This window comes from Phaenicophaeus curvirostris, chromosome 1, assembly GCF_032191515.1.
Source record: "Phaenicophaeus curvirostris isolate KB17595 chromosome 1, BPBGC_Pcur_1.0, whole genome shotgun sequence".
NCBI lineage: Eukaryota > Metazoa > Chordata > Aves > Cuculiformes > Cuculidae > Phaenicophaeus > Phaenicophaeus curvirostris.
In genome coordinates this window covers 74,037,204-74,061,933 of record NC_091392.1, presented here as the reverse complement: position 1 = coordinate 74,061,933, position 24,730 = coordinate 74,037,204, and the positions used below count along the sequence as shown (strand labels likewise).

The window sequence follows — 24,730 nt, the reverse complement described above, 5'->3', positions numbered from 1 at the left end:
TTAAGTGTTTTAGAATAATTGCTTTCTAGTACAGTTGCAGTCTGTGAATACCTAAAACAAGTATGATCATGAGGTGTCTTTTGGGATAGAGAAGAATTAAGACATTTTGGATATATCATGTTAGTCCTTGCTGTGAGAACTCTGCACCTGTTCATATGCATGTTAATTCCCCTGTCATGACCTCGTGGTTGTGTGCTTGTAGCAATTAATAAAAACCTATGCAAGTTCCTCATATCTGCATCTAGGTAAAGAACTCAGTAAAAAAAGAAATGAGTTTTTACTGACTTTCTAGCATATGTGGGATTCTTAAGGATGAAAAAACCAAAAGCTGTAATTTAAATGAAAAAAGTTGTTTTATCCTTTGGATTATTCATTTGTGACATTTCAAAATGTAGGTGTTTTCTTGAATTTGTGAGGTTTCAAAAATGGTGCACTTTAAAGGGAAACAGCCTTTTCACTACTTGTGTTCTATTTTAGGAACTTCTGTGGCAGCCAATGTTTGAATGTTTCATAAAAATACATTTCAGCATCTTTGAAACAGCATTTACATTTCAAAGACTGTGAAGATTGCTGTATTACTCATAAGTGCTCATGGCAAAGACCAAAAAAACCCAGTTACTTTGAATTCCAGGTGTAGTGTCTTCACCACATCATCTGGTCTGGTAGTAAAAGAATAAATGGAGTAATTCTGTTTGCAGAAGGCTATATGGGAGAATATTTGCAGTTGAATGGCAAGAGTATAAACTGAGGCAAACTAAAGAAAAAAGTTTTAGCAGAAGAATGTTTAAAATATTTTTAAGATTGAGGACGGGAAATAGGAACTTAATACAAGCCCTCTTAAGAGAATGTATGGCTAAGATAAAGCAAATTTTCACTGCAGACTATTTGAGTAGCTACAAAGGCAGAAGGTTAGAGACATGCGGTCTGTGTACTTCAGGGTGAAAGATTGTGTGGGGATGTTTTGAGAGAGATGTCAAGAATTTTGAGATTGAGGTTTTAGGGAAAAATAACTATGAACATTAACTATGTTCTATGAACATAGTTACTGTGAAGCATATAGCTATGAAGCATTGGTGGAAAAGATAATACTAAATCAATATTGTTGTGACCAGGTCACAAGCCTGCCTGGTGATGAGAATGTGTCTGAGGGAAGTGGGAGGACTCATCAAGAAGGCTCAAGAGGACCTCACACAATCAAAAAATAATTGTTAGAAGATTGGAAATGCAAGGACTTAGTGTGGGGAGAAGGTCTGGTGGTCATCAGTAAATAAATGGTCCAGATTTCCTGTACTGTATTATTGTTATGAGTAAGAACAATTAATAGCCAACATACAGTCAATAAATGTAAAGCACAATTAAAAATACGTATTAGTTTTTTGGATGGTAAACATATTGAAAGTCCTGAGAGGAAAATACAGGTGCGCAGGAGTAATTTGAAACTGTCTCGCTTTTAATAAAGTTAGGCATTTCTTGTAACTTTACAGAACTGCCCTTCTGAGAACAGGTTTTGAACCTGGAAGCTGTAATCATAAGAATCCAGTATTAACTAATTACTGAAGCTTAGGCAGTCTTTGAACCCAGTGCTCATATTTATTTGCTGTATTCTGTTTTGTGTGCACTTTTGATTTTGTGATTTTTTTCAAGGTAAAGAATACAGAGTGGGTGTTAGCAGAGCCAGAGCCAGTTTCTCTACAGCAGAAAACTTCAGAAAATGTTCCAGAATGCAGTGAAGGTAGGACTGAGTCTTTGTTAACAATAAGCTGCACTTTTCTGATAGTCACTTTGTTTAGGCTCTTTTTACCCTCTTGTAGTAGTTACATAACCTAACCATGCTAATAACACAAGAATTTTTGGAGAGGAAGGCCTTTTTGGAAGGGTCACACTAGAATGTGTGAGACTGCATGTTCCTTTAATAATGTTTAATAGAAATCCAAATTAAAATTTTATTGAAATTACTTCAGCTGGATCTAACTTATGCAATATGTATCAAAGAGTACCCTTAGCAGAGTGAATTGTGTTTTGGTATTTTAAGCATTCTAAAGAATCTTCTGGTAGTCTTACCCTTGTTATTCATTATGTTTTAGGACCAGAACATGGACCAAGTGTTGATTGCCTTAGTACATCACCAAAAGCTGCAGTAGGTAATGAGCGTAAGCAGAAGAGGAGAGCAGCTAGTGTAGTGTACTTAAATATTCATTTGAACAGAGAACGTTTGAATTGGAGGAGATGTGGAATTATTACTTTAATGTCAGCGTCCATGGAACATCTGAATTTGCGTTACTATTACTTCTGTTAAACAGTGTACCCTTAAGAAATGAATTTTAGTTAGCGTTGTTCTGGTTTTATCTATCCTGTCTTTGCTGACCTGGTGAATTTAAATGCTACAGGTATCACATCTAATAAAGGTGACCATTAGTATTTTGCACCTGTCAGACTGCTTTAAGTTCTGCATTTAAAGCACACAGGTGGAACAGGGCATTGTGCTGTGATTGATGGCCTATAATTTATGTTAAACAAACACATCTTGTACTAATAGGTCAGTCTTTCTATCTAGATGTAGTTTTTGTTCCCTTTTCAGAAAACTGAACATAGAAATTTTTTCCAGTTTGAAGTTTTATTTGTAATACAATATCTTCCATGTCCAGTCCTAACTTACTTGAAACTGAAGAATGTATCATACTACAAGTAAGTAAAAAAAAAAAGTTGAGGAAACTAGAATGGAATAAAATACATCAGTGATTTATCATTTTGAGGATCATCCTGCAGGAGCAGGTTTCTGAGAATAAAGACCATTGATTCTCAGCAGCAAATGGCTCCTAAAGAAGTGGTGGCTGGGTCTAACTCAGTACTTCGAGAAGACATGCTCTTTATCACTATTCTTGTATTCACTTGATTGGGTTTGTTGTTTTTCTTTTTAAGAGCTGGACGTGAGGAAGAATAGTTAACCACGTAAACTTTCTGGTTTTGTCATTTGTATCTTTACCACATGGTCTCATAAAACAAGTGCTTTTCTTGTTTGTTTTGGACATCGCAAGTTCTATGTTACGTGAACAATCTCTGTTAGGTATATGCCTGTTTCCAACCAAGATTCAGCTCAAACCAGTTTTTCTGTATGTTCAAGCTTTCAACAGGAGATGTTGGTTGAAAGCTTGTGTTTGTGGGAGATTTACTCTGGCTCAGGGGGGCTGTCAAGAAGGCACAATGCAGTGCTTTATGGAACATAGTGCTTCCTATTAGGATCTCATTAAATATGTCAAGATTAGGAGTTGTGTCAAACTTCATGCAGAGCGAAGTGACAAGTTAATTTCTTTCTGTGTTTCAAGATTTAAAAAAGCATTAATGCTGTAACTTTCAGACTCCCAGTACTGTCCCTAGGCAGTTGAACAAAGCAGTTAAATTTAGTGATAGGGTATGTTGTCACCTCTGATAATGTATGTTTTATCTGTATCATTGATGGTTTTAAACATAGTCAATACCTTTCTATCCAGGAAACAATTACTCTTGGAAATGGTAAGGTATCAGGTGGGTCTTGTGTCTTAATTCAGAATAGCAATTCCTGCATTCTTGTTCTGTTTAGTTGCAGGTATCTACAGCTGAAAACTGAGCTGTAATTTTATTCCTATTATATGCTTGCAAGAGAAGACATATCCTTAGTCAGAGGCATTTACAGCTCTAGTCCCTGTAACTCAGTTTAATATCTCAGTTTCAGTGTAGAAAGGGTAATGCTTCAAGGTATTAAAATAAAATTAAAAAAAACTGTTTTGAGGTTTATATTGTGGAAATAATCTTCTGCAGTTCTGGAATTAATGGAATTGTAATATAATTCAGTCCTTGCAGAGAACACCACCTTTATAAAAAAGAAGCCAAATCAAGCTAAGAAGGGGGTAAGTGTACATAAATAATACATATTTTTATCTGTATTATAGATCTCTGGAAATATGTAAATTGCAATATGGAAATGGTTATCACTAATCAGTACTTGTATCAGTAATGATTTGTGAAACTAAAATAGAATTGAAAACTTTCTGTATCAATGCAGCCAGTAGTCTGTGTCTGTTTGAAAAATAGATTATTGTTAAGATGAATGTCTTATAGGTTATTGTTGTTATGTAGTAGAGTGCTTCAGATCTGTGGGTTGTTTTCTGACCTCAGATAAGTTCTAGGTCTGTTACACATGTGTGTACCTCACTGAACTTTTTAGACTTTCACATGTATATCACACGTATCCTGTATGTACCATAAATCAGAAAATACCTATGTACACATTTATTGACAATGTGAATAAATCAATATACAGAATCACAGAATGACCTGAGTTGGAAGGGACCCACAAAGATCATCAAGTCAACTCCTATCCTTGTATAGGGCAACCCCAAAATTTATACCGTATGTCTGAGGGTGTTGGCCAAATGCTTCTTGAATATTGTCAGGCTTGGCACCTTGACTGCTTCCCTAGGGAACTGTTCCAGTGCTTCACCACCCTCTGAGTGAAAAACCTTTTCCTACTGTCCAACCTACTCCTCCCCGGCAGATCTTCCTGCCATTCCCTCAGGTCCTATCATTGGTCCCTTGTGAGGAAGCAGTAAACAGCTGTGAGGTCTGCCCTCAGTCTCCTCCAGGCTGAACGACTTCACCTCTAGACCCTTCACCAACTTTGTGGCCCTCCTCTGGATGCTCTCCGGTATTAATCTTAAGATGACACACTAGCAGTGGCCAGTGAAAACTAATGGAGGAATCTTTGCCACTTCAAAATGTAAATTGTGAATTAAGTGAATGAGCACCAAATGGTTCGGTTGTATCAAATTTTATTATGTTACTCTGATGCAACAAAACTATTACTAATAAACTAAAGTTATGCTATATATCATAACATTTATTTCAATGTGCCAGCTTCTTAACAATTTAAAGCTATAATAGTTTCATTACCCTGTGACAGTTAACTGCAGAACTAACTGAATTTGTAAGACTTAGTAGAGGAAGCATGTAGAGGGTAAAAATTTTAAAATGTGCTTCGAGTATTCATTACTGTTTGCATATGCTCCTGAACAGAGTGTAGTGTTTGCTGTTGCTTTCAAAGGTGACTGCTGAATTAGTTGTGGTGATTCTCTGTTATGATGTTGTCACTTTTTTTTCTGTTTTTCAATAAATCAAGCTTGGTGCCAAAAAAGGTGGTTTGGGGGCACAAAAAGTGAGCAGTCAAAGCTTTAATGAGATTGAAAAACAAGCACAAGCTGTAGATAAAATGAAGGAACAAGAGGATCTTCATAGTGGAAGGAAACCTGAGAAGGAAGAGCAAATGTAAGTATGAATTATAAATACAGTGGTAAAACATGAAGCCTAATTTCATGTTACTAAACTAATTGTCAGCATTTTAAATACCATAAGAGATTAGGTCATGCAAATAATACTTGCTTTAAAAAGAAAAAAACCCCAAGTATTGATGAGTAGGCCAAACAGTAATACCCCCATTGCCCCTTCTTTGCCATTAAGTATGTTTCTACAGTTGATGATTTACTTTAGAAATAGAATCATAGAACAGTTTGGGTTGGAAGAGACCCTAAAGATCATCCAGTTCCAACCTCCTGCCATGGGCAGGGCCACTTCCCACTAAATCAGGCTGCCCAAGGCCCCATCCAGCCTGGCCTTGAACACCTCCAGGGATTGGGCAGCCACAACTTCCCTGGACAACCTGTGCCAGTGCCTCACCACCCTCATTGTGAAGTATTTCTTCCTTATGTCTAATCTAAATCTTCCCCTCCAATTTAAAGCCATTCCCTCTCATCCTGTCACTCCATGCCCTTGTAAAATGTCCTTTTCCGAGCTTTCCTGTAGCCCCTTCAGGTACTGGAAGGTCACTATAAGGTCTTCTCAGAGCCTTCTCTTCTCCAGGCTGAACAATCCTAACTCTCCAGCCTGTCCTTATAGCAGAGGTGCTTCAGCCCTCTGGTCATCTTTGTAGCCCTCCTCTGGACCCGTTCCAACAGTTCCATATCCTCCTTATGTTGGGAGTGCCAGATGGACACAGTACTCCAGGTCAGGTCTCGCAAGAGCAGAATAGAGGAGGAGAACCACCCTCACCCTGCTTGCCACGCTTCTTTTGATGCAGCCCAGGGTGTGGTAGGCCTTCTGGGCTGTGAGCATACATTGCCAGCTCATGTTGAGCTTCTCATGAATGAGCACCCGAAGTCCTTCTCTGCAGGGAGAGTCCAGTGATGTCTTTAAAAATAACCTTTGTGTTATTCATATTTAATATAGGAAATAAGGAAACATTCTACAGATACATATGAATAAAATGTGTAATGTGAAATAGATCTAAAATATGTTAGATTTAAGTATTACTGCAGAAGACACTTGCCTCTTGAACTTTCTTTACCCCACCTAGTTTATTTTGGTTTGTGTAGTGAACTGAATACTATTTTAAACAGTCTAAGAGCATAGGGAACAGAAATGTTCAGCTTTGTTTGTGCTTATTTGGTAAGAGTTTCTATGATGAAGGCATAGGGTAGTTTAAGTATGACTAGAATTGCCTGCTTAAATTTTAGCTATTTTTTGCTGGAACTGCCTTAATTTTCACCAAAAGCTTCTGAATGTTTTTGTCTGAGGCCTCTAATCTGTTACTCTGTCTTAATTAAGCTTAAGGGCTGAGTATTTATTAAGAGGCTGCTGTTCCTGATTCCTTCCACTACATTTCTTTGCTACAGGTTTCCAGGTTTCCACATTTTGTAGTCATCAAAATCAGACTATTACAGAGTTGGTTAATGTACTCTTACTGTCGTACAGATTAACATCCTTTCTGGAGTGTGAAGATGCATCATTTTTATAACCTATTGAGAAATTTTCTGAATTATTACATAATTAGGGGTTCACTTGGAGCTTATGGTACTGAGCTCTTTGGTCTATAGTCTCCTTCCTGCTCCTTCTTATAGCCTCCGCAGAAATGGATATTTTGTGTGCATAAGAAATATTAATCGCAAGGGGATCACTTGTTTTTCCTGAAGTATTTTTACCATAAAGTCATGTTCTCAATGACTGCCAAAAACCACCAGTAGTGTGATGAGAGGAACGGAATAACAAGAAAAAATATTGTTCATTACTATTAATTATTATTCTTGAATGGTACTATCTTTAATGATATAATTCAGATTGGAAGAAAGTCCAAAGTAGTCATTCAGGTTTTGTGTTGGAAAGGTGTAAATCTATATAGATCCGAGGCAACCTTTAGTATAAGTTCGCTTCAACCTTTCTGCAGTCCCAGAACCCACCTTTTAAAAATATCTGCAAAAATGAGAGGTGCATATGCACTTCAGTTTATGGGTACAGTCCCTGTAGAGACCAGGTAATTGCATTTCCGTTGAGATTAACCTTCTTGATATTGAACTGTAGGTGGCAGTATATACCAAAGTTAAAAAGAGGGAAAACTTAAAATTGCATTTGCTTCCAATTAATTTGTGTGGTAGTTTTAATTTTAACAGCTTGAGAAATGGGCTTCAGTAAATTAAGTCAGTGTGACTGTGTTATGGGGCAGAAATGGTAGCCTAGGACTTAGAACAAGGAAGAATCCTGAGACTTAAAATGTGATTTTATAATTGGTACAGAATTTCTTAATTTTTTGGCAAGAGAGTAGATAACAAAATAAATTTAAGTGGCATTTCTACAATTCTGTAATCAAGATTAAAAATCTGTCTCCTTTACACTGATATTAGTGGCAAATACTTTAGATTGTTTTGAGGTATGTGAAGGTTCATGACATGGCAGAAACAGTGCTTACTGTATCTGAGCTGTGAGGATGTTTCAGATGGCAAAGTGGGTTGCCAGCTGTGCAGAAAGTAAGTTTTGGATGCTTCAGAGTTTCCATAATATGCAATATATTCCATTTTGAGAGTACAGAGCCTTTTTCCTCCCCTCTTCTGAAACACCTTTTTGGCCACAGGGAGTGGCAGCATCAATAAAGAGTGTGGTCTGCCTCTAGCACTTGTCTCAAGAGTGCATTTATAGCAAGTCTTAAAACCACTGGGAGCATGAAGGGGGTGGAGGGAGGCATAGCAGGGCTAAGCTACGCATTAGGGAAAATATTACTGCTACTATTTCACAAGTGCCACAGTACTGTAGTACCTCAGATTTGAATAATTTGACAGTTGTTTGGTATCGCATAGAATAATGGCTGTGGGAAAAAGACTTTTTCAGGTTGAATTAATGATGATGCAAAACTGCATCCTGAACTTAGCAGTGGCACGTTTCACATTTGTTTTGAAAAAGACTACCTGGTCATACATAGACTGAGGTACTGCTTAGACAGTCCTCTCTACTAGCTTTCTGCCATCTTTACAGTTGAGATTTAATCCAATGAGTAATGAATATTTTCGGTAAACACAGAACATATAAAATACAGTGCAATATATATTGTTAATTTTCTATCAATATTCTTGATCTGGGCATTCAGTATAGCATTTTACAGATATATGTTAACTGTATGTTTTGTTCTAGCGTATCATCTTTACGGTTGGCCTACAGAGATCTTGATATTAAAGCAAAAGAAGAAAAGTTAAATCTGTCTGGTAAGAAGAAAAATGAATTGGAGAGACTTGGCATGGGATTTGGCAGTAACAGGAGGTATGTGACCTTCTATAAACTGGCTTTATGCAGTTATTCTTCATTTTATTTAGGAAAGGAAAAAAATATACTGAAGTGTGCTATGGAAAGTTAATATCATTAAAGGATCTAATATCTGTCAAGTGGAAGGGGTAAGATTGCTTCTGATAGATGTTAACCTAGGTGTAGGATGTCTGTAGGGGTGCTTGTCTCCATTAGCTTACTGGGAGGAAGGTGGCCAGGATGTTTTCAGTGAACAGTACTAATCTAATCATAGTGTCTTTTACAAGCGTTACATTACTGTGTTTCCCAGCTGTTGGAATGGTCTGTGTATTCAGATGTCCTGTCACTATCTCAGAGAACTATGGTTGAGTTTTCCAGGTTTTGTTTGTTTAATTCCTCCTTTCTTAAATGTTTGTATAGCTTGGGCTGTATCAACAAGCTTCAGAAACTAGATTTGGGCTCGAATTTCTGTTTGTAAGGTGTGAGTTTTGTCATCTCTTTACATATTTTCTCCCTGTCCTCAGTGGGATTTCACACTCGGTCACCTCAGATATGCAAACAATAGAGCAAGAAACACCAGCAATTGCAAAGCCGAAGAAAAAGTACACTGATGACGTAGAAGACTCATATTTCTCTTCTAGTTCAAGGTAATGTATAAGCTTTTTGTTTTGCCTATAGGTGGAAGTACGTACAAGTTACCTGTTCAAATATACATAATATATTTGGAACTTAAGGTCAAAACAGAAGACTATTGGAAATACCTACACACCTAATCAAACATGTATTGAAGTCTGATACTGTATGTATTACAGTTGTGTTAGTTGTTTTAACTGGATGCATACCAGATACAAAATGTATAAATATTTTTGAGGTATTACGTGTTGGATGTATTGTAGATGTTTGCAGTCTTACTTCATGGACTTCCATGTGTTTGAACTTAAAATGTAAGCAAAAAATAATGGATGAATTTTTGATCAGAGCATGAATTCAATTCAAATTATACGATACTGCTGTTTGGATGAAAAAGAAAAAGCATTAGTGCTGCAAGCTGTAATTGCCATGAAACAAATGTTTCTGGACTGATAGATGAAAACAAATGTTGCTTTTATAAACTGTCTTGATTGGATTGGTGCCACAGAAACATGAAAAAGTGTGCCTAATTACATATAGACAGGCGAATAAAAACAAAGTGTTTGTGTCGTTACTTTGTAGTGTAATCACTAGAGTCAGAAATGCAAATGTGGTACCAAGGAAACTGGCAGCAGCTTTGTAAAAACATATAATTTCAGTGCTTTTCTGTTTGTTCCTTAAAGTAGTGTTACTGCTCTCAAATTATTCATAAGCCTACTAGCAGGCAAAGAATGAATTATGCAAGAGGCTTTTAAATGTGTTTTGGTTCAGTAATTAGAAGATAAATTGTAACCTAGCTGTTCCTGGCTGTTGTTCTTCTAGTTACAGCAATAGTAGAGTCTAATTGGAGTTGGTATACAAATTCATTCTCTTTAAAGAAAGTATAAAGCCAGATTGTTGGATTTGGTAAGATTTCTAAGGCAGTTATTATCCGTTATTCCAAGCTGTGTCTTTGAAAAGTAATTTAATATCATCTTAGTACGTGCCCAAAAGCAAAATTATAATGCTGGATATTAGAGTGCTGATCAGAATCTGTAAATTAAGCAGGCTAAATGTTGCAAGGATTAGCTATATAGTTGAATCCTCTCAAAATCCTTGAATTTTAATGTTTCTTTTTGCTACGACTAATAAAACATTATATTAATATAACAATAGAAAATTTTGTTTTCTGTTAAATGAACTTTTTCTTTCTTCCTCTTCCCTACCCAAATACTGAAGAAATATTTTGTGAAGTTATAAAAATCTGAAAGGGAAGGATGGAGAAAATAAGCAATTTTATTCGAAACAACTCTTGTAGCCCCTGCCCCATGGTGGGCAGGAGTAAGAGCGTTTCTATGTAGCGGTTCCCTTGGAGGTTGTGTACTTCCTGTGTAGCTTCTACAGTCTGCTACTATGGGACATAGACACAGAAACTGAGAAGTCAGGCTAAAAGAAAATGACCCTGGTTGTAGGAAAGCATGTAGTGCCTTGCCATAGTTCTAAGCTGCTGTTAGGGAGAAATTTGGAATACCAACTACTTTCTTATGCTGTACTGCTCTTGTCTGTGAGTTTCTGCTTTCCTTTTACTTATTTTACACGGGATATTGCACAGAAAACAACCTAAGCTCACAGGAACAGTGAAAGATTGAATTGGTATAGTGCCTCCAAAAGTAGATTCTGTGATTTTCCTTTCTTTTCAGCTTTCATCTATGACTATTACTTTGGATTTCCCACCTGTATCCAAAGGTCGAGGTGGTGAAAAGCCTCATTTAGTAGGAAAAAAATCTCTTCAGGAATATGCTGGGTGTAACATCCACTCTGTGGGCTGATACTGTGAAGACAAAGGTTGCACTGCAGTCAGTCCTTTGCTCAGAGCACTAAATGTGCTTCCCTTTGTCTGTCAATAGAGAAAGGGAGAGACTCCTGCTTTTTGTAGTTCATTCCAGCTCTGTCCATGCTGTTTCACATGTGCAGAGTTAGGAGAATTTACAGCTGAAGGTTTCACATTTCTTATGAATTGTAGAAACAATGTCCTGACTATTCATAACACAAACATAGAGAACATTTTCTTTAAAGGTGCTTTTCACAAAATACAGGTGCAGATTTTAATATCCCTTGCTTGTTCTATTGAGTGATACCATTCTGCTAACCTGTAGTCATTTTGATCATCTTACTGGCTACCCTGATCTTAATCAAACTTTAAGAAGGTTTATTTAACTAGAAACATAAATTCTTAATCTTTGGCACTTAAGTAGATTGTGGGAGGTTTTTTGGGTTTTTTTTCAGATATATTCTGTGTAAGTTTAGGTACGTGTAGATAATCAAAGGGAAAAGGTCAAGATAAGCTACCACTGGAACTGGCAAACATGCTTCTTTTCTTTTTTTTACTTTTGTTTCTATTGTGTTTTCCTTACAGTTTTGGTATGCAAGAGAAGATTGTCTTATTAAATTAAGACTCACTTTTAAAAAATATGATATTTTAGCATGTTTTTAATAAGACATGTTGCAAAGGTCAGAGATATTTAATACTAATATTAGTATTAGAAGTGTATATACAGAACCAGAAACAAGGGCTTTCCTTACTGCTCTGAACTGTTTGTTGATGCCTCAGAAAACGGGAGCAGATTCTGTCTTTGTGTAGCCTGTAGAGTGACTCGTATGGAACTCTGAGATATGCCGCTGTCAGCCCCTTAGAAAACTTTGCCCCATGTGAAAACACAGCACAATTGAATTCCATGGTTTAGGTGCTCTTGGATCTCTGGAGGGTTCAAAATGCCTTGAAGATTGTGGTGGCATTTTTCATACTTGGTTTCTTAGCATGGAGCGTCCAGATCACCAAGCCTTGTAGAATCATCGTGATGCCTTGCTCGTAGGGTCCATATTGACATTTTCTCAGCTTCTGAAGCTCTTTAAACCAGCCAAGTATCTTGACAATGTTCTTCCCAGTGCTTTGTCTGATGCTAAAGAAGAATTAATACTTTGATTTGCTGGTTATGATGGGACCAGGTCTTACGGGCAGTCCGTGGAATTTTCATGACCATATCCAGCCTACGAAAGGCTTAACTTTTCATCCAGTTAGCTATGTGTGCAAAAACCAAAAAATCCACTGATTTCAACTGCACAAAACTTCTAACCAATATTATACAATCCAAATAATTCACTGACAACTACCATTGTGCTGAAAATGTAATTACTAGTGAGCACTTATTAGAGGTCTTTATTTAAAAATATAATCTTCCTACTTTTTAAATACTTGTTTTTCTTTTATTTTAGGTACTATGATTGTTCAGATTTGAGGAGCAGTACTTTGTCTAAATGGGATGACAGTACAGAATCTTTTTGGAAGAAAGAAAATAACAGTAGAGATGTTGACGTAATATTAACTTCAAAAAGTACAGGATTTTCAGACAGGTATACAAAGAAAACCTAACTGATTTTTGTATGACAAGCCCAAGTGTGTTAATGCAATTTGAGTCATGGTCATAGTAGTGGGGTTTTTTTTGGTCTGGAGGGAAAATTTTGCTACAGCTTTAATCAGTAAAGGCACTTTCTGGCTGAATTTCTTCAGTAAGCTGAATCTCCTGTTTAGTTATTTACATTTTAAGCGCTGTTTTGTTTAGTGCTTTAGAATATATGTACTGGAGGTAATTTCCAAAGTGTTTCAGCAAAAAAAAGTAGACAAAAGATGTGGAGAGAAACTCAAATATTTGCACTGTTCTTAAGAACATACTTGCTTAACTTGCTTTGTTTAATGCCTAATGAACCAGGCAGAACCCAGTTCCCAATTGGATGGAACTGTAGGGTACTCGGCTTTCAGGATAAAGGTATTGAAGATACTTGCAAACAACAAATCTAATTGTTCTGATGATAAAAAATGAAATAATTTCTTCTCTGAAAAGTGTGTTTTTATCTTTGTAATCAAGTGGAAAATAGAAGAATGAAGAGTTTTGTCCTTGGTGGGTGTTATGTGCTGCTGTTCTTATTACCTGTATATTCATTTACCTGTCCAGAACAGTTTCTGCACTAAGTACAACTTCTTTTTTACACACAAATATGTTTTAGCCTTTCCTAAAGGCTGGACCAGTAATATATATTACACAAGGTAGGGGTTCATGTCCATAACGCTAATACTTCCTTATTTGAATACATTTATTTAAAAAGAAAACAAAAAACAAATTAGCAAAAAAAAAAAGCAAAGATAAAAAAAGGCAAGTGTTGAATATGTATTTGAGGTGGAATGCAGTGACAATTCAAAGGATGTTGAACCATTTTGTATTATTATGTTTGAATCTGAATTTTGCTGACATGTTTTGTTTTTATTGAGGTTTGTAGAACTATTCTGTTTGATGCAATTTTGACTTGCTTTTTAAATGAATTCTGGAAATCAAGATACAGGATAAATGAATTTGAAATACTGTATGCTCACTGTCTTGTAAATGTATCACCAGAATTTTATTTGCTGCTATATCAACTTAGTTACCTGAATTTCTGGCTTCAAACTGATATAGTTTTTATTTAAAAAAAAAAAAAATCACAGTTATGCTTCTAGACTTCATGAAACCAAGATAATAGTACATTTTGCTTGATTTGTTGCATTCTGCCACAATATAAATAAAAGTTATGCTCACTTAATGCAGTTTATTTTTCTCTCAGGCCAATGTCTCGTCGTAAGCCTGAATATGAACCATCTTTAAACACAGATGAGGCACAAAAAAAATTTGGCAATGTAAAAGCAATTTCATCAGACATGTATTTTGGAAGGCAAGATCATGCTGATGTAAGTAGAAAACAGTGATAAATGTTTTTGAATGTTAAAATATTCTTTGACTATAAACATGATGCTCTAGCATAAAGGGAAGGCAATAAGTAGTTAAAATTGGTAGAATTAGTGAGCTTATAGGGTTATGTCCACTTGAATATTTGTTTGATAGAAATGTACAAGTCTCTGATGACTCTGATAGCTTAATAGTTCCTAAGGAGTTGCAGCTCAAGTAGGACCTCACTTCCAGCATCATTCTGCTCTGGTAGAAGTGGTAGACTATGATTCAGCAGTCTTTATTTTTGAAAGAATCAGCCCGATGCTGGGCTTACTTCTTTTATTCTAAGTACCCAAACCGATGCTAACAAACTATTGTTAAAACCTCTATCCCCTATGTATTTGTTACATGGAAACGTTATTGCTATTGGAAGTCTAAGCAAGCAGATAAATGGTTCAACAAAAGACATGTAATGGAATCAGCCTAAGAATGAAAGCCACGTTAATATTAAGTTACGTGTTGGAGGTGAGGCATAATTAAAAAAAAAAAAAACATTTGTAATGAAAAATTAACAATGTAAATAGTAATGTAAAAAAAATACAGCCAATGTATTACCATTCTGAAGGAACTCTGAAAACGTTGGATTACAACACCATGTGATTAGAAGTGCTAATATGATGCTAACTGCAGTGCTTTTTCCTTACCCTACCAAACCATTTATCATTTTTTAGTTGTTCTTTTTAATGGTTGTGTCCTTCGTTCTCCTCTGCCTTTTGAGCCCTTTTTTTTTTTGCCCTTTTTTAGAGTAGCTAGCAGTGGGTAGGCGTCTTGGTGTTGCAGTGGTAAATGTCACTCTTTGATCAACTCAGAAATGAGTTAAGATAATGACAAACTCACACTATATAAGTCACGTGAAAATGATGAAATGGGAACAGCTTTCAGAATGGTCAACTGCAGCTGGATGTGCATGTTCTTAAACCATATCTGTAATCTCAGGAATTACCTGATATCACCTCAAAAGATGACAGCATACTATGACAATACTTTTTCTTCTTAATTTTTTCCTAGTATGAAGCAAGGGCTCGACTAGAAAGGCTTTCTGGAAGCTCCTCTATAAGTTCAGCTGACTTGTTTGAAGATCAGAAAAAACAACCAGCAGGTACATATTGAACAGAGTGAGAAGCTGTAGTATGTAGGGGGAAATGCTCTGGTGTTCTGCTTCTAGTTTCACTATCAGCAAGCTGTCGCTGTATTCTTCAAGAAGGATGCTAAGTGTGGTATGCAATAGTATTACTAATAGGTCTAACAAATATGACAGGTATAGTCACAGTTTCTTTAAAAGAATAATCTATTAAATGTCAAGGTCTGTATTTTCAGTTCAGTATATTCAGTATTTTATGGGTTTTTTAATGTAACTAGTTGCATATTATAGACTGTGTTGTAAATAATTTTTATCAAAGGAAGACTGTAATATTTTGTTATAAAAACAAATGAGTTAACACCTAAATTCACAGGTAGGTGTTCTTATAAGTTATGGTAAGTAACTTTAATATTTGTATATGTGAAAATAGCCATCATAATAATATTGACCGTAAAGGGAATCTTTAATAAAATGCTAGTGGCCTTGAAATTCCCATATAGCCTGTTGCATGGAATATCCTTTCATCAGGATATCTGCTTCTAACACTGGTCTTGCCAAATTGGTTTATCTGTTTAAAACGTTGTTGGAACACCTTACACTGGAACATTGATCAGATTAGAAAGGAAGAAGTATTAGATTAGATTGTCTCTAAAGTAGCCCCTTTAAGCTACTGAAAATGTCTCATGTTTTCTTGCCAACACTCTTTTTGGATAGTACGATAATGTGAAATAGAAAAGGTAAAAAAATACTGGAAAATTTTATTGATCTGATCAGCTGGCTTTTGTTCTGTAGTTTGTGAAGAAATGAAAAAAAGAATTATTGAAGAACTTGAAATCTGTGAATAATTATATAAATAGGCTGGAAAAGCAAACAGTATGTAACATGTGATTTTACTTCAGAGAAGTTGGAAATAAAAAAGCCATGTGACATCAGTTTTGGTCCTCTGAAACCAGGTTTTGAATACAATAGCTAGTAGAAAAAAAACTCCCGTTACCATTTACTTAAGGTGGGTTTAGTCAATTGAAATGGTGGGGGGGTGTGGTGTGGAAAGGAAGGAGGACATATAAAGCAGAAATCGCAGTAAGTTCCTTTGGCCACAAGAATGAGTGTTTGCAGCATAGTGTCATACTTGTGATTGAAAAAAGATGATGGGAACATAAACAAATTGTGTTTCTGAATTTGAAAACTACAATGTTTCCAATAGTACATGGGATTGTGATAACAAATATTTTTCATCTGTTCTTGAATAGTACTTTATTTGTCCTTTTTCTTTTTAATTGTCTTGCATATGAATTATTCTGCATGGAATTAATTTTTCCTTTACTTTGTGTCATGTGTGGGGTTTTTTACACAGTAATGAATAAGAGAATGAACTAGGAAACAGTAAATATAAGTTAGAGGTGGAGCAAATTGTGTGATGTGAGATGTATATGTGTGTGTGTGTATATGAATATACCTTTCTATGTACGCATACATATATATGTGAAAAAAATCTCATTCTATTCTGAATAAGGATATTTACAGGCAATTATATAATGTTAACTATGCATATGCAAGTTGTGCGCACATAGTTATTTATCACTGACCACATAAAAAGATTCTTGGGGCTTGCGGGGCAATGCAGAGGCTCTTAATAATGGGATGAAAAATTCCTGCTTGGGACTCAGGGTTGGTTTCTCTCTGTGACTAACATGAAACCCAATAGTAAATGTGAAGTTATATTAGAAAGACTAAACTGCTGCTAAATCTTGTGGGTTATTATCTGTTCTAAAATAATAGTGAGGAAAAAATGCACTAGGAATTATGTGTTTGTACATTACAAATTCACACTATATCCAGTCTACAAAATCTGCCTTTTCAGCATGTTTTTCTGTTACACTACCACCCAAAGACTATCTTTTGACAACAGCCCTTCTTGAAAAAGTTTTACTGCACTGATAACTTGTCTGGTGTTGAATTAATTCCAAGGCCATCATTAGTTCCATAAAATAGAGGTAATCAGGAGACCAGAGGCTGGCAACAAAAATGCTGCTGTAATTCTGGGATCCTTGCCAGAATAAAACGTCCTTAGAATCTAAAGTTGTTTTTATGAGCTGAGATTTTGGGGAGAACAGTTTTGGGATGCATGCTTTTGCGCAGAATGCTGTAGCAGCTGCTTACAAAAAAAGGCAGTTGCAAGGAAATGCTTTTACTTTGCATTATTTCAAACCTGTTGTTTATGAAAAATGGCATGTCAGAGGACTGACTTGCAGATGCTGATTTTGAAGGAAATCACAGGAAAAGGAGTTATTTTTTCTGTCTCATTTACAAGATATTTCTCAGACAGCCTTACATAACCATAAAAACAGGAGAAGATTCATGTGACTGAGAAGTTGTTAGAACTTTTCTCAGGTTATTTTTATCTGGAAATTTTTTTCCATGACTGTGTTTTTAAAAACAAAAAATGCTGGAGCATTTGGTAAGTGGAACAGATTGTAAGGAAGTTAAAATTTACAGTTCAGAAATAAGGTTGTCTCAGTGACAGTGAATTTTTGAAAATACTTTAAAGAGGTGTGCCCGTGCATTGTGAAAACAGCTACTAGTCAGCTTTAAATAATGGAGTGGGAAGCTCTTGGAATGCAGCTATGCATCTACCACTATGAACCTACCACTTAGCCTAGGTAAATCAAATTATCTACAGCAATGTTTGTCTCAGCCAGCTAACAAGATAGGTGTCTTTAATTTCCCATGAAAACAGCAGCTGCAGGTTCTCTCTCTAATCCTCCTCCACCCTTGTTCAGAAGAAAAAAAAACGGAGAAGAAAGGGCTGTCATAAGAGTTTAAAGGTGTGCGGGTCATGGAATCTGCAGCTGGAAGAGCTTGTCTGAGGTTCAGTAACTGCTCGCAAGTTACCAGTTGTGTCCCGAATGGTCATGACTATCAGTTGGCTACGTGACTAAATTAAGGCTACAGATTGCAGTCTGCATTTTGAAACAGTCTATTTTGAGATGCTTCCTCTTAGGAACCCCACCTGAGATTCTTGAGATTCTGTAATGCTGGTTTACTGCCATTTGTGGCTTTTGTAGTATCAGGTACTTTATATTAAGGCATGCCAGTAATTCTTCTCACAAAAGAGTGGGTGATTGCAATTGTTAGCGTGTTAATACTTACGCAGTTAGTTTGAAACGTCTTTGATTTCTTTTATCTTTAGGCCTATGCTTTTCATAATAGCAGTAGAGCTAACAGTAGCCAAACTATACTGTCTTTAAGGAAGGCTGCATTGCCAGCTTTGTTTTGGAATGTCAAAACTTACTTATCTTCACTAATTTCTACAGAATTTTCCAAGCCTCATATGTAGTGATGCAAAACGTGTGTGTGTGTGTACACCACACAGAACATCCATGCACATTTTGTCGCTTCAGCCACCACTGAAGTGCATTCATCTTTAAATTGCAAGGTAGTAACAGTTGTTTAGGATACAAAACAAATAACATTGCAGCAGATGGAAAGTACAGAATAAATCATATAGTGTTCAAACATTAATTGCTCATCTGGGAATACAAAGCATAGAAGATGACACTGGGTGGAATTCTGAACAACTGAAAAAAATTAAAAGGAAAATTAATATAAAAAAATTGAGCTTTATGCTTGGTGTCTTCTACAGTATCCATTGGACATTGGTATCTATTGCTCCTGGTAGTATATTGTACTTCAGAAGGGAAAAAACCATGCTTTTAATAGAAAATTCTGTATTCTTCTTGTGAGTGTTTGTGTTCTCCTTTCAGGAAGCTACAATATTACAAATGTCTTGCCTTCAGCTCCTGATATAGCTCAGTTTAAACAAGGAGTGAAATCAGTGGCTGGAAAACTTTCTGTACTTGCTAATGGGGTCATGACATCTATACAGGTTAGTTAAAATATTACAAAACATTAACCATTAGTCAAAGTCTTTCTGTAGGGTTGTATTATCATGGATCCTGGTGTTAAATGATCCTCAGGGAGAAAAGAATGAATTTGGTTTGGAGCATAGTAGACATGTTAAACAGTAGATCTTTTATCATTTTAAAAATAAATGTGTAGCTGATAGCTCATCTTCCTTAGAATATCTTTTTTTGCCTTTTCCCTTACATAGTTTATTTCTTGTTCAATTTCAGTTGTAAGGTTGAAAGAAAAATTCCATCATGGAAGTTATTTGCTGTCACTTTATTTTTAAAGTTATAGCTTATAGCTCAGAAAAAAACTCTTCTTTTGACTCTTCAATTGGCTTGACAGTGACTTTGATCCATGATTGTACATGAAATTAAGACATCCTGGTTTCAGTAGTGTAAAGCATGCTTTATCCTCCAGTTAATTTGCATTTTCTGTATGAGGTCGGTGGGAGCCCTTAGTTGTTTGATAATCAGACTAATTATCATAGAATTGTTTGAGTTGGAAGGGACCTTAAATATCATCTGGTTCTATTCCCCTGCCATGGGCAGGGACACCTCCCACCAGATCAGGATGCTTAAGGCCCATCCAACCTGTCTTTGAATGCTTCCAGGGATGAGACATCCTAGAGATTAACCATAAGGTTCTTGGAAGTGCTGGTCAATTTTCTTTAAGTCTTTAAAAATTAATCTGCCATTTATTTTGCAAATGTAAGCAGAACTCATTTCTTCGAATGGAAAGTATACTCATGTCTCTCTTGTTTTTACTTTTCTAGGATCGATATGGTTCATAACATCTTTTGTATCAACGTAATTAAATACACTAAAGAAGGATTTCTCTTCAGATATACAAGAAATCACACTGCTGATTCAAGTGATGGTTGCCTTAAGACAGTTGATGTTTTTACCTGTTCCAGCATATTCGTTTCCTAGTGCAACTCTGTCTCAGCCTCTTCTTACTGCTGTTCCACCTTTACAGAGCAGAAATCTAGCAACTTGTTACATTTCATCTGCTTTTTCCACCCTCTCCCCCTCCTCTTTTAGAATCTTGTATTTCTTAATGATGTTAATGTTAGATATTGGAAGCTTTATTTTATTACTGGTTTTGGCTGTTGGACAGGAAAGAGAAAGAAGTATGAACATGTACATTGGAAATAAGACTTCCTAATACGAACCTCAGTGCAGTTGCATCCTTACTCACGAGACATAACTTGTCTTCTGACTGTCATACAAGCTGTGGAGAAGAAAATGTAAATTAAGCATATGCTGAAATAGTAGTTAGTGGACTGTAACAGAATGTTGAATTAAGTTAAACCTGCACTTATGAAGAAGTAGAAGCTCTTGCAGTCGTAAATTGGTGCGCATTAAAATGATGGGGGATTAGTGTTTTAAAACAGTATTCCTGCTTGAAAGTGGTATGCTTAGATGTGAGGTATGGGCGAAGACAAGGCAGGTGGTATATTGAACAGTGGATTTCATCTTGTTGTGGGAACAATCTATTTATTCCTAGTTTTGAAAGTTACAAAAAACCACCATATAGAATCCTCAAGTGCTTTTTAAAAATCTGTATTGTGTACAAATTAAAAAAAAAATATATAAAGGGCCTAACAGAGTAGTTCATTAATTTGTTAATAATGTTTAGAACAGTCTTACTAGTTTTTTTTGGGAAATTATGAACTATTGAATGATAAAATAGTGGGGCTGTGTTTTAGACAGTCTAGAATTTATTGCTGATGACATCCTGTGTAAAAATTATTCTGACCTGAAAAAAACTTCACAAGCAAGAATGTGCTCAAGCTAATTCTGTTCTGTAACTTCATTTCTTAATTTCAAATTTGTAAATTCCTGACATCTAATAAAAACAATTGATATAAACTCATTTTTTGATGAAACTTCTATGTGCAGGCACTAGTCTGCAGCTTTCTAATACTAACGTCTGTATTCTATCTGTACAACAGTGTGCTAAAATTTGCCTTCAATTTCAGTTAGCGAAACTAACTTTCTTTCTAAATTGCTATAGTGATTTAGAGATCACAACATGAAGGCTGGGGTAGAAAATAAGCTACTGTATTGAAATACTGCATTGGAATGCAGTTTTACAGTATAGCTTTATTTGTTTCTTTAATTTCTAGCTGCCTTTTATATTTAAACCAATTCTGGTAACTGTGACTTGTGGTTGTTGCATTTAGATTTATTAATTAAAAATTATCTTTCTTTTGTGGGAATAGTACAAGGTAAGCATTTGTTCTGTTTAACTGTAGAGATTTACAATAAAAAGAATTGCTTTGTTTTCTCCATTCCCACCCCATACAAATGATTTTGCTAATGTAAGAAGAATATGTACTGGTCAGGGTTTGCTTTGGTTTTCTCTAATTACAGGTAATGACTCTCAGTTTTCAAGCTACTCTTTCAATTAAATGTACACACAGTAGTACGTTTATTACAAGTAATAAGTGGTCTCATTTTCAGAGTTGCGATATACCAGCAGCATCCAGTGACCTACAGAAGAGCTGCTCCTCCAGTAACTAGACGGCATATTTAGACATTAGTGTATGGGTGGAGTTGCTTGAATTAGGACAGTGAAGTATAACAAAATGTAGCTCTGTCACCTCGCATGGTTTCTCATATATAACAGTGTAGGTGAGATCACCTACCCTGAAATAACTGCATTTTTTTATGTATCCTTGCAGTAGAGCAAACCACTGCCAGACGCAAAAATTTAAAAAAACCATAAAATATATATTTTAGTACAAAAAAAAGGAGGAGGAAGCAGTTATGGGGTCATTTTAAATGCCTTAAAACACGTGCAGCTCTCTAGCAGATGTATAAACTTTCTCCTCTTAGCTGCAGTCTGACGATTACACCACGGAATTAACAGTTCAGTGTTTTCAAGAAATATTAAACACATAAAGCAGTATGATCTCATGGTTCTTTTTCAACTTTGATTTCTGTGAGACCTTTCCTTCCCTTTACATGGTAAGCAACATTCCTTTCTTCCCAAGGAGATGTGAATATAGAGATACATAGCCCTTTTAAAGGAGTCCAGAGAGCTTTGTGCTTGGATGATAAGTAGAGAGTTGTGTCCATCCTGTTTGCAAGTATGTGAGAACAGTTTGGCCTCTGGTTTTCAAACCTCTAATGGTGCACCTTCAACAACCACCCTGTTTTTAGAGAGAAAAGAAGGAAAGGAGCAATAGAGGACTGGGAACTTCCCTCCACCTTCAGCTTGGCTTGCAGCTCTGTAGTGAAGCTTTACAGTACTTAATTCTTGTAGCTTTGGATTTTGTGCGATTAGCCTGATCTTTCTGTTATCTTCAGTTGTCTTTAAGAGCTGGTTTTGACTTTAAAGGTAGCTGTTTCTAAGTGTCAGCTAACAAGAGTTCAAATCAGTCATATACTTATGGACCTGTGTTGCTGTTAGAAAAGTGCGAGTCTCCTGTAGGCTGCTTCATCAGCCAGGAACACAAAGGCATCTAAAGTACCTACAAGTGAGCCCCATGTAGCTGCTTTACAGTGAGCAGGATGGGTATCTGCTCCCCACCGTTTGTACTGCTGCTTTGTATGCTTACAGCATACAGTCTCCTACCTTTACTTTTAATGGGGAGATTGGAATGGAAAAGCTGTGGCTTTCTTAGGTTAAGGGTAGAGAAAATAATTATGTTGTTGACAGACTGATTTGAGAAGGCATATGACAGAGGTGTCTGTGAGGCAGCGTGCAGAAGATTTGGGTATGCAGGAGGCAGATTTGGTAATGGGAATATGGAGATGTTCCCAGTTCTGTGACTACAAGATCCCGTAGCATAAGAGCATGTGATATGCCCCTTTGTACAAGAAGTACATGGGGTTGTTGGACCTTGTCCAGAGAACAGCACCGAAGTTGGTGAGGGGGTTGGAGAACAAGTCTCTTCTCCCAGGTAACAAGCGATGGGATGAGAGGAAATGGCCTCAAGCTGTGCTAAGGGAGGTTTAGTTTGGATATTAGGAAAAAATACTTTACTGAAAAAGTGGTGAAGCACTGGAACAGGCTTCCCAGGGAAGTGGTGGAGTCACCATCCCTGGGGGTGTTCAAAAAATGTATAGATGTTGCACTTTGTGACATGGTTTATTAGACACAATGGTATTGGGCTGATGGTTGGACTTGACTACGTTAGAGGTCTTTTCCAACCTTTATGATTCTGTGATCCTGAAGTTTGTAAGTCAAATGCTTTATTGATTCCTCAACTCTTGAGTCAGTCAATGTAAAGTAGCATTTGTATTTATAAATTGATGTGGTTTTATCTTGGTTCCTGTTACTGTAATGATTAAGGGGACAAAATCCCTAGGGAGATGACCGTGGTGCAGTGCTTTGTGGATGTGAGGTTCGCCAACAGAACAGCTTGGTAAGAAATTATATATTCCAGAATTAAATTATAGTGATGAATGAGTTGTGGTTCCATTACTTGCCACCCAGTGCTTCAGAGGTTTGGTGCAGAGAGAGGGAAGGTGCTGAGGCAGTAAGGTTGCTAAGAGAAGTTCCTTTGTTGTAGTCTGTAAACACCAGCTGTATGACAAAATGTCTGCCCGTAGAAGGGAAGACCTAGGACCTATTACTGAAAATGATTAAAGGAGAAGGAAATGCACATTACCAGTGTTTCCTCAGATAGTTTTCATTTGTAATTGTAATATATTCATCCCCTATGCTGTGACCAAGCAGTGCCTCCATTGAAAGCAGCCTGCAAAGCTCACAGTGCTTGGGCACAAGATAACGTATCTCTGCATAGGAATCCCTTTCAAAAGCTGATGTTGAGCTGAATTTCTGAAGTAGAGCAACCCGCCTCTGAAGAGGCACCTGCTCTCTTTTTCAGCTTTTTCATTATTTTGATATGAGGTTCTGCATTCCTTTCTGGTAATACACAATGTGCTCATAATGTCTCCTTTTTGTCTCACAGTTCTTTCCTGTTTATATCAAAATTACTTGACACAGTCACAATTCGTGATCAATGCAATTACAAATGTGAGCAATGCCACGAGAACTACAATCATTAATAAGATACTTTGGAGACGCAAAGTTCACAAGAACCTTGACCAATTGGAAGTGAATGGGCAGTATTGTAGCGGTAATGAGCTGGACTTGCATGTATTTTCCAATCCACATTTGCAGCTCCTTGTTTTCAATATCTGTAATACAAAATACCACCCTCTTTTTCTCAGAATCAACAACATCAGAAAACGGGGGAAAGGCAAAGCTGTAGGTGAATTTTCTATCTAGCATCTTAATTACCACCAAACATCCACCGAAGAAGAGAGCATTTTTAAGACCTGATTGTAACAGGGAATAACTGATGTGGAACTGAGCGCTATTATAAGGCAGATGCTGCTGCTTGTGTAATAGCAATCTAATGATGGATTTAGCAGTTTTTTTGCATGGGCCTCTTTGCTACTCCGTGGCTATGCTCTGTCACTCTCTTTCCTGCCTTCCTATTCACGGTTAGAACAAGCTGCATAAGAAAATCCAAGCTGAGAGACAGCACAGCTTTCAGGGATGGCTTTGGTTTGGGTGCTTTGAAGATCATTTAGGTGAACCAGTTTTTTAAAACTGTATAGCTGCAGTGGAGGGTGATGAACTGAGGGGAGGGACTGCTGGAGGGGGCTTTCCCAGCTAGGAAAAGTCATGGAATCAAAATGGTTTAGATTGGAAGATCATACAGTTCCAACCCCCCTGCTATGGGCAGTGACACCTTCTACTG

At 36.6% G+C, this 24,730-nt stretch overlaps 1 protein-coding gene across 4 annotated transcripts in view; it reads left to right on the top strand.

Moving 5' to 3' along the window:
* ARFGAP3 (ARF GTPase activating protein 3) overlaps positions 1–20,883 on the top strand; it is a 36,404-nt gene extending 15,521 nt beyond the window's left edge. The window contains exons 6-16 of one of the 4 annotated variants that reach the window (XM_069864226.1): positions 1,645–1,732; positions 2,085–2,141; positions 3,838–3,884; positions 5,153–5,298; positions 8,485–8,610; positions 9,117–9,239; positions 12,475–12,612; positions 13,855–13,978; positions 15,027–15,117; positions 18,864–18,985; positions 19,781–20,883. In XM_069864226.1, coding sequence (XP_069720327.1) covers positions 1,645–1,732; positions 2,085–2,141; positions 3,838–3,884; positions 5,153–5,298; positions 8,485–8,610; positions 9,117–9,239; positions 12,475–12,612; positions 13,855–13,978; positions 15,027–15,117; positions 18,864–18,985; positions 19,781–19,798 — 1,080 coding nt within the window. In that variant the 3' untranslated portion in view covers positions 19,799–20,883. Of the gene's footprint in view, positions 1–1,644; positions 1,733–2,084; positions 2,142–3,828; positions 3,891–5,146; positions 5,299–8,484; positions 8,611–9,116; positions 9,240–12,474; positions 12,613–13,854; positions 13,979–15,026; positions 15,118–18,863; positions 18,986–19,780 lie in introns of all 4 variants that reach the window. The other 3 variants (XM_069864217.1, XM_069864208.1, XM_069864198.1) reach the window with 3 other exon arrangements.
* The last annotated feature ends 3,847 nt before the right edge of the window (positions 20,884–24,730 follow it).